Genomic DNA, 9,910 nt, shown 5'->3' with positions numbered 1-9,910 from the left:
TCCCTCTGCCGCTCTCTCCGCTCCTCCAATGACCTACTAATGACTTCCTCACTCATAACCTCATCACACGCACGAATACAAGACTTTTCTAGAGCTGCTCCAACTCTCTGGAATGGTCTCCTCGTCCTATTCGGCTTGCTCCTACTTTCTGCTCTTTTAAAAGAGCCCTCAAAACCCATTTTTTTAAAACTTGCCTACCCGTCTTCTTCTGTCTTTTGAAACCATCACTACTCCCCACCATTACATATCTCCCATCCTATTGTGTGTGAAATTCTACCACCCACTAGATTGTAAGCTCTTCGGGGCAGGGTTCTCTCCTCCTGTATCACGGTCTGTATTAGTCTATCATTTGCAATCCCTATTTAATGTACAGCGCTGCGTAATATGTTGGCGCTATATAAACCCAGTGTATTATTAATAATGATAATAATAATAATAATAATAATGTTAGCCAATTTGTATATGAGACATCTGATTGGCTCCCAGTCCTGCCCCCCCCCCTCCTTTTTGCTATACAGGGGATTACTAGAGTCTAAAAATAAATTTACTTACTTATTATCTACTTGCACTCACTCTATTCAAAATAAATACATTGCATGATGAATTAATGAATATAACCTCATCATTTTACAGTTTTCCAGAATGTAATTCTTACTAGATATAGTGATGATCCTGGCTTTGTTGTAATCAGGGGATGGGTTTAGGCATAAGCAGGGGTGTGGCTTAATCCTGACTTAGTAATAAGTCAAAGCCCCTCTGGCTATGTAGGCTGCACAGGACACAGAAATCTTTTTAGATGTTTGGCAATACAGATGAGATCGGTGACTGTGTAGTATATATAACTCCGGCTGTTTCTCAATAAAAGGAACTCAATTTTTTATGTAAATGATTTGTGAATATTGCCAAAGGAGGAGAAGTACGTATTTGTACACAGGAATAAAACGGGTTTTGTTTTAGCTTAAGAGAAGAAAGGTTCCTCTTCCTTAGTACTCTTTGGGTATTTTGGGTTTGCGCAATAATATAGCACAAACTTTTTCCTTTGTGTACATGCTTTCTGTAATGAAGACTGGTCACTGCTGCTGACTCTCCTTGTGCTTGGTGATTGGTCATGTCTCCGCCCCTCCGGTAGTCACCTGCAGGAAGCCCTCAGTGGGTGGAGCTGTCAGGCCCCTCCCACAGCTCTGCTCTCTGCAATGTCTATGACTATGATGATATAGCAACATTTATATGACAAAATCTGGGTTTGCAAAGACATTTGGTGCACACACAGATGATTTATGTCCTGCTTTTAAGAAAAATATTCAAATGAAAGTATTTTTGGGTAATAAAACACTTTTTAAAGGGATTTTATTTAAGGCACATTTGTATGCAGACTTAGCATAAAGTGAGTCCAAAGCTCTGACCACCTTTTTTTCCAATAGGAAAGACAAGAATTATGGCCTATAGTGTGTTTTTTTTACCATTAAAGTTCCACTAAAGCAAATTTATACCTGGCCTGTACCAGATGCCGCCATTTTCCTTTTCCAGATGATCTTCAACTATCTTTATTAGCCATGCCAGGATGATATAACCATATGTCTTCCCACCACATGCATAGGGAAGCCGGGAGTGTTGGGTATCCCTGGCATATAAAGCTTACATTGCTCATGTGCAGCTCCGCTTTTTGCCATAGGCCTGGCGCCATCGGTCAGGTAAGTTGCCTGTCCCTTTCTGCAATAATGACCCTAATCATTCTAACTTAAAAGTTGAACTTTAAGGCAGACCATTCGAATTATCGGGCTGGCAATGTACCAATAAATCCCAGTAAATAGACATGCAGCATTTTTCGGATGTGGCGTGCTGCGACGTATGTGCTCTTGAGCTGCATTACGATGCATTGGTTGTGTTACAGTAATGCAACTCACCAAACAAACATGTATTAGCTTTTAAAGAGCCTCGCCTTAGCTCCCCACAAACACATGCTAAAGCCTCAGGAGAATTTAGAAGGTATTTGCGGCTTGCGTTCATTGACTTGAGGCATTTGGCAAGCTTTGGAAGTTGTAACGCCTGTCAAACGCCGCAGGCCAGATCAAAGTTAATGCAGAGTGACACAAAGCAATGCAGACATGTCGTGTTGACTGCACCATTTACCATTCATGTAAAGAACATGCATTTGCTTTGCAAAGTGCTTGGAAAGTGTTATTGACGGAAAGCAAACGTTGTCCTTCGAACGAGGCTGCAACCTAATTACCCTGCAGGTCAAAAAAATAATAAAGTCTTGCTGGCTATAACAAAATCCTTACTCATAATCAGCTATAGGCCTGCTATAAAATGGCCACATTTTGGAAGATTGGTTTCACCAAGTTCTACATTTCTACACCATCTATCAGTCCCTCACATTTGGTTTCCAGCCTGCACAGCTTTCAGTTCGAGTAAGTTTCTTTTATTATTCTCCAGTCAATAGATGTTAAGTCATATCTCCGGAGATCTAGCTGTAGCCCCGAGCAGCATGTAAATGTATACTCCTCTGTGCATTGGGGACTGCTGTGTCTTGGGTCACTGTCAGAACAGATTGCAGAGTACAGCATTGAAACACAGATGGACTCCCAGCTCGCATCCCACTGAACTCGCTCTTACATCAGCAATGAACATCACAAATTACTGCGCACATTTCAACTTGGACAATTACCCCCCCCCCCCCCTTTATGTGTGATCAATCCCTGAATATTAATGTGTACAGCTGGAGGTTTAATGTTGGGTCACCTTTGTCCTGCTGAACTTTAAAACATCATAGATGTATGACTTGAGCTGATGACTTTGGATATGTGTCTAATTTTCAGAATACGTTAGCCATTTATGTCACCTACAGGGGTATACTTAGACATGTGAGTCTCTCAACAAAACTCTGGAAGGGGACACAGTTGGTAATCTTTTCCATAATGGATAGGTACCCAAAGCAAAGACTTTTGTTCAAAGCGGTCATTGTTGCCTCCTGGGTACACTCCATGTGGACTGAATCCCATTATTTAGGGGACACATAGGAATGTGAAAATTGTGCCACTACACGAGAGCTCCGGGCCCTCTTCAGCCAAATGGGAGCCACCACAGCGTCGGAAATGTAATGATGGAGGAGAGACCAAATCAGCTCTGTGTCCACCACTGGCAGGAGATGCCTATTGATCCTTGCATGGCCACCCTAAAATATATCCTACCTAGAGGACCAGCTCTCCAAGACATTGTGGTTGATTTACTAAAGGAATTTAGGATGTTCACGTAGCAAAGTATATTATGTCCTTGAAAGTGATATTTCTCCGAGCTTTGTAATAAGATAAAACTCTTAAGCATCCAGTTTAGTGCAAGGAAATATGTTTTTGAACGTGGTTTGGCAATCCTATTGTCTTTAGCATATTATACAATAATGGGGCTGTATGAAATAATTTAAACACTGCTTAATACTAAAATACATAAATACAAAAGCAATTAGATGAAATAAAAGAAAATTGAACCTCACTTTACCTTGCTGAGAATAGTCGAGTGCCTACTAGGATGGTGCTGAGAAGGGAGGAGGAGGAGATGTTATAGCGCGAGTTGTTCACTGAATGGAACCAACTGGCATACTGACGCTCGTGGGCAGTCGTGGCTTTGTCTCGAGAGAGGTAAATAAGGGGAGCGCGTGGTGTTATGACTCATTTTGAGCCATACAAGTTCTAGCACAAAGGTTGTATACCAAGCAAAGTTTTTCATGTCCAAACAGGACCTCTACCAAGTTGGACTTATTCCAAAGTGGATTTATACCGAAGTACCACTGTATAATACACAGGAAACCCCTCTGGTGCTTGCCATCAAAAAATAGAAAGCGAGAGACCCACCAGATATAGGCTTGGGTCTCTCCTTTTAATACAATAACCTAAGTTGTTTATTCTTTTCAAAGTGTTGAATCACATCTATGGGTCTGCCAAAAGGACTTTGGATAGGCAATTGTGTAATGGGCACGGTTGGTAACCTTTTCCATGGTGCATAGGTCTTCATAGCAACCACTTTCATATAGTCTGAATCTCATCAAATTAGGAAGGATGTGTATTAGGTCTTGTATGGCTACCCTAAATCATGTCCTATTTAGAGTATTAGTTGTCTGAGACATTGGGCTTGATTGAAAGTAATAAATCACCTCTTTGGGTCTTCCAAATAAACATTGGATGAGGCAGTTGTGCTATGGGGCACGGTTAGTAACCTTTTTTATGGTGCATAGGAACTTATAGCAACCACTTCTTATCAAAATGGTCATCGTTACCTCCTGGGTAAACTCAATAGGGCCAGAATCACATCAAAAGGATGCAGGAGATACTTACTGAACCTTGTATATAAATTTCCCACCTAGAGGGGCAGCTTAAACATTTCAGTTAATTTTCTAAAGTAATATACTGTAGGTAAAGTATTCTCTGCAAAGAGAATTTTCACCATACTCAACAAACTAAATGGGATATCCTTTGCAAGGTGATAATTCACCTTGGTAAGTGAACAGCCTGCATTCCTTTAGTAAAACCGATCCATCGCATTTATTCCACATCCCCAGTGTTATGTTCTGGGACTTTCTAATTCACACATAATAAAAAAAGAAGGCAACAAATAACACATTTTATTGGTCTCTCAGTAAATCAAATATCCAAAGATCAGTTTTATATTGTTTTTATAGGACATCAAAATGAAATTTTCCTCTTTTTTTAATTTCGTCTGTTGTGTTTGACCGGATTTAGAACTTTCAGCGCTGGGGGTTAGATTTTGGTTTCATGCTCTGAATAAGCAATAAGTCACACTCTTCTGGGATTAGACATGAAGTTTCTTTTACACTTGACTTCTGTTGTGGTTGCAGCTGAGGTTTGGAAAAAGAGTTGGTGTGGAAAAGATATTCCATTTTGAAAGGCAAAGGGTAAACTCAGATTAAGGAGGAGAAGGTTCCTAATGGGTCATTGTTGGTCATTAACTGGTGCAGCCAGAAAAGTTATCAGCAGCCATGGTAAGTAGGGGAATCTTTGGGGAATACTTACTAATCTAAGCTCCATCATGTAAACTAATTTGCAATTTAGAAGACAAGTAGAGGCATAAAAAGTGCAGTGAAGGCAAAGAATGTCCTACAAGCTAAAATAACAATTTTTGTTGCATTTTGGCATATGTAATGATATATGTTCATGCTGTACAAGCCACCTGGTTCCTACGTCCAGCACATTCCTGGAAGTCTGTGGTTTCTTTTACAAGCTCCTATATCGTTACATGCAATAATAGCAACGTATGGGCAGGTAGATGTAACCATAGCATGTAAGGATACAAGGTGGTCAGGGCTTCCAGGTAGGTATTGTACAGAATGTTCTTCAGCCAAGGTAGCTATGCAAGGGAGCAAAGATGCAATTAACCTGGTAGGAATTAAAGTTCTTCTTTTGCAGTGATCTGACTTGCAATAAACCTATTTTTGATTTTATGTTCTGTGTATAGCTAATGACATTCAACAAGTTCGAAAATGTTGGTGGGTAGTTGGAAATTTTCATCTGCTCATCCATTGACTTCTGTTGGGGCGTCTGGTTCATCTTCGCTTAGATCAGCCTTTCTCTACGTTTTTAGCATGGGGAACCCTTAAAATATCTTTAAGTTCTTCAGGGAACCATTTTTATAATTACTTTATCCACAGTTCACAGTATATTAGTGTGGTGATCAGTGGAAAGAATATCACCTATACAGATAGCCAAATAAAAGGCTTAAAATGACCTGAGAGGAACATATTGCTCATAGACCCCTTAGCAACCTTTGGAGGAACCCTGGTTGATAGACACTGACTTAGATGATGTAATGTTCCCTTATCATCTGCTTACATATCAAATATGTTAAGATAAAGTTTGTGTTTTTCTTTTCAGAGAGACACACAGTGGCAAAAGCCAAAGAAGAAGACTGGGGCCAGTTTATGAACATTTGTGATAAAATTAACACTGCGGTTGATGGGTGAGTGTACAGTTCTGTGGACAGGAGAATGTGTGCTTTCCACTGATACTAATCAGAATTTTGCTGCCACTATTGTTCACGTGTTCTGTCAATGCAGAGAGACAATCCCATCCATTCATTGGCCCAGGAATAGTGGTCATTGGCTACTACAGTCACTGAGCACCATTATTATTATTAATATTATTACACAGTAATTATATAGCGCCATCATATTACGTAGCACTGTACAAAGTCCATAGTCCTGTTACTAACTGTCCCTCAAAGGGGCTCACAAATTTAATATCCCTACCATAGTCATATGTCTTTAGTACAATCTAAGGTCAATTCTGGGGTGTAACCAATTAACCGAACTGCATGTTTTTGGAATGTGGGAGGAAACCCACGTAAACACAGGGAGAACCTGCAAACTCCATGCAGATAGTATCTTGGCCAAGGTTCACTGCTGCACAGGCCAAAGGACTAACCTCTGTGCCACCATGCTGCCCATTATAGCCATTATGATGTTTTTAACTTTACAAGGGCTCTAAAAGTACTGGGCACTTATAAAGGAATCAATTGTATTTCAGGAGCCAAGCACCCCAGAGACATTGGGCCTAGGGTCCAGTAAAATGTGGTAAAAAAGAACTGTACAGAGGATTGTATAGATTGTTAGTTGATCAGTTTGTGAATGGCCGAATTGTAAAACTGCTACTCGATAGACCTAGCTCTCCAAGACTGGAGAAGATAGACTATCATGAGTTATCCACTAAGCCTAAAACGGGTTTCCTAAAATCAGGTCCTAATCGTTAGCAAATCTTTTCAATTCTTGACCAAATCCATTTCAGGATTCACCAAACATAGTTTATCTTCTCCAGTCTTGGAGAGCTTTACTAGAACAGATCCATTCAGCACCTTTGGTGCACTTTGACACTCCTGGGTGAAAAGAAGCAGATGTGTGTCCAGGAGCTGCAGATTCACAGTTCTGAAAGAAGCTTAAAAAATGAATTCATGCATCAAAATTGAGCATTCGCGAATGGGCCATAAAATATGGGACACCTGCAGGTCAAGGCCCTATGTGCAATATCGATACAATAGAATAGAACAAACCTATTCATCTGCCTTTAAGAATAATAAAACACTTTGAGCAGTTAAAAGTGCAGTTACACCAGTCCATACACCAGGTCTGAAATTTAAGAAAAATGGTGCAAGAAACAGGGACAGAGGGTACAAAAGGGGGCACGTCAGAGTTTTCTGATTGTCAATAACTTTGTGATGTAGCACGTCTCAGATGCCCCTCTGGAATACATGAAGACAAGGCTACACATTCAAGAATGTGCTTGTTATTTCTTTTATAAATATTTTACAGTTCCGCACACTTCATGTGGTGAGAAATTTCACAAAACAAGTTTGTTTTAGCCTCTCACATCCTAAACAACAATATAAAGGGAATAGTTCTGGGTAAATGCTGAAATTTAAAAATCAATAAGGGAAAAAATAAAATAGGCTGGGAGGAAATCATCAGCCAAAACGTCCAGGAGCTGTTTCTGTCTTTAGGAGGGGAATTGTGGACTTTTAAATGTTTCAGATGTGGATAGAATTTAGATATAGATGCAGGAGTGTTGTTCCATGTTACCAATGATGATTGCAGAAAGTTTGGGTTCAGGTGAAACCTTTTATTGACTAACTTAGGTTAAAATTATGCAATATTTTGGGATGACATATCTCTTCTTCTCATACGTAGTTGTGTAAGCCCAGAAAAATAGATCAAAGTCATCCTAAAGCCATGCATCTTCATAGATTAAGTTGGCCAATATCACTATTGAAATGAACCCAAACTGGAAATTACAGATACGCCATTATTGTAATATTACACTGAATTGTACATCAGAGACTCACATTAGCATTTTGAAATCCCCCAGACACTTCCAAACTTCTAGTTTGGTAGATTGCAATGTTGGTCCCATTAGACAAATGCACTCCCACCATACCCAAAGCACTTAAGCTCAGTGACCATACTGCACATGTGCACCAAACGTCTGGCACCTGTACAGCCATATTGTGCATACATCTTCTAAGCAGCCATAGCGCATATGTGCAAACGTGCATAGGCAATAAGCATCCCAACTTTGCATATGTACCCAAAATGTTCCCCACCCAAGCAACCATACATATCATTGCAGCTGAGCAGTGCTGAATAAGAATGACCTGGCCGTGAGCATGCACTTTTGAGTGACTACATTCAGCTTTCTGGAAACCCTTATAGGTGCAAATAACTTGAAATCTTAGGAAGCTCATTACTATTATTATTCATCATGGCCACTCTCACTGAATCAGGGAATATCTATGGAGCACGAATAGAGGAAATCTTCCAATAGCTGCACTGAATGTTGTCACAGGTGGGTTTTGTTCTCTTTTTGGGAAATGTCTTCTGGGGACAGAAAAATCTAAGACACAAAGAAAAACAGGAATCTCCCCTGATGATTCTTACTTTGGCTAATTTATCCATAGTAGAGTATTTTAAAGCTCAGTTATTATATTACACTTATTATATATACTATAATCCATCTCTAGTACATTCACAATCAGCATGCTGACACATTCAGGGCTCTTTGCGTTTTCTAATCATTATGAGCATGCTTGCAACAAGAAAGAACATAGAGATGACTTCATCATTGTGTGCTGCTGCTCCCTAACCGCCCAATCACACGCTGGGGGAGAAGATGGGACTACAGAAGTATAGCCATATAAAAAAAAATTATTCTTGTGGTCACCCATCACATGGATGAGTACCAATTCTATGATTTCAGCATGCTGAAAATTAAAAAAGAGACCATGAGATGGACCATGATGAGACCATTTTTGGAGACCATGAGATTAATTTTCTTTGTACTATTGTAATTAATAATATTTATATAGCAACATAATGTCATGCAGTGCTGTACAAATAAAAGAGTGTACAAAAAAAGGTTTTGAAGATTCCAGGGAGAGATTCAATCACGTTTTAGATTTCATAAGAAGGTTCAAATAAAGAGTCCTCTGCTTCAATAGCTCAGCATCTTTCTCCATGTGCAGTCTGCCAGGCTGGTTTTATTGTAGAGAAACTGGGCGATTCCTGGGCACCAGATTGAAAGAATGGCAGGGGCTTGAATTCTGTGCATTTGGGGCTCCCAATTCCTATTTGCCGAGGGCCCCATTTCGTCTAAAGCGTCCTAGGACTGTCATTAAACGAAAGTAATTTATTTCTCTATCCAGGCCACGAGATGCAGTTAAAGCTTTCAAGAAAAGAATTGCCAAGAACTACAACCAGACAGAAGTGAAGCTTTCCCTATCAGTAAGTAAACAAGACCAACATTTCCAGTTTCACTGAACTACCATTGCCACTGCAAAGCCAAATGATGGTGTCACATGACCTGTTCCCACCATACAGTGCAATACGTAGATTATTGGGAAAACTAGATAGAAGACAACAACACTATTGTTATTACCCCCAATACACCATATTTCTGCACGGAAATTAGGAAGTACAGAGTAGGAAGGTTTCAATGCACTTCTATCCAATAGTTTTGTTGGGGTTGGGGACTAAACCGAAAGAAAATTGGTATAGAATGTACGTTTAATTCGCCTGGGCACACAAACCACAGCCAACTCCAAGAATCCTTTTATCAAGCTTTATTGTCGTCATAAAACAAGGTAAGGGTTAATCACAGATGATCAGTCCGATAAGCGTGGTACAGGAGGGTAAGGCAAAGGCAGGTCAGGAACAATCCGAGGTCAGGGCAGGCAGCAGGTAAGAGTGGTCACAAACAATCCAAGGTCAGGGCAGGCAGAGTTCAGGCAGAATCAGGTCGCTATTGGTAATGACACAACAAGTAAATATGAACCAACACAGAAAACCCACCCAAGCACACTGTACTCACAGAGGCTTATAGCGGGCAATGGTGTTCAAGACAGGTTTTCCTGAAAT

General features: G+C 40.1%; 1 protein-coding gene across 1 annotated transcript in view; it reads left to right on the top strand.

Annotated features, from left to right (window-relative positions):
* TOM1L1 (target of myb1 like 1 membrane trafficking protein) overlaps positions 1-9,910 on the top strand; it is a 49,524-nt gene that overhangs the window by 7,055 nt on the left and 32,559 nt on the right. Inside the window, exons 2-3 of the mRNA XM_072403363.1 lie at positions 5,883-5,967; positions 9,199-9,277. Of these exons, the coding sequence (XP_072259464.1) occupies positions 5,883-5,967; positions 9,199-9,277 (164 nt within the window). The remainder of the gene's footprint in view (positions 1-5,882; positions 5,968-9,198; positions 9,278-9,910) is intronic.

This window comes from Pyxicephalus adspersus, chromosome 3, assembly GCF_032062135.1.
Source record: "Pyxicephalus adspersus chromosome 3, UCB_Pads_2.0, whole genome shotgun sequence".
Taxonomy (NCBI): domain Eukaryota; kingdom Metazoa; phylum Chordata; class Amphibia; order Anura; family Pyxicephalidae; genus Pyxicephalus; species Pyxicephalus adspersus.
The sequence above is the reverse complement of the archived record's forward strand: the minus strand, read 5'-3'. Positions and strand labels throughout refer to the sequence as shown.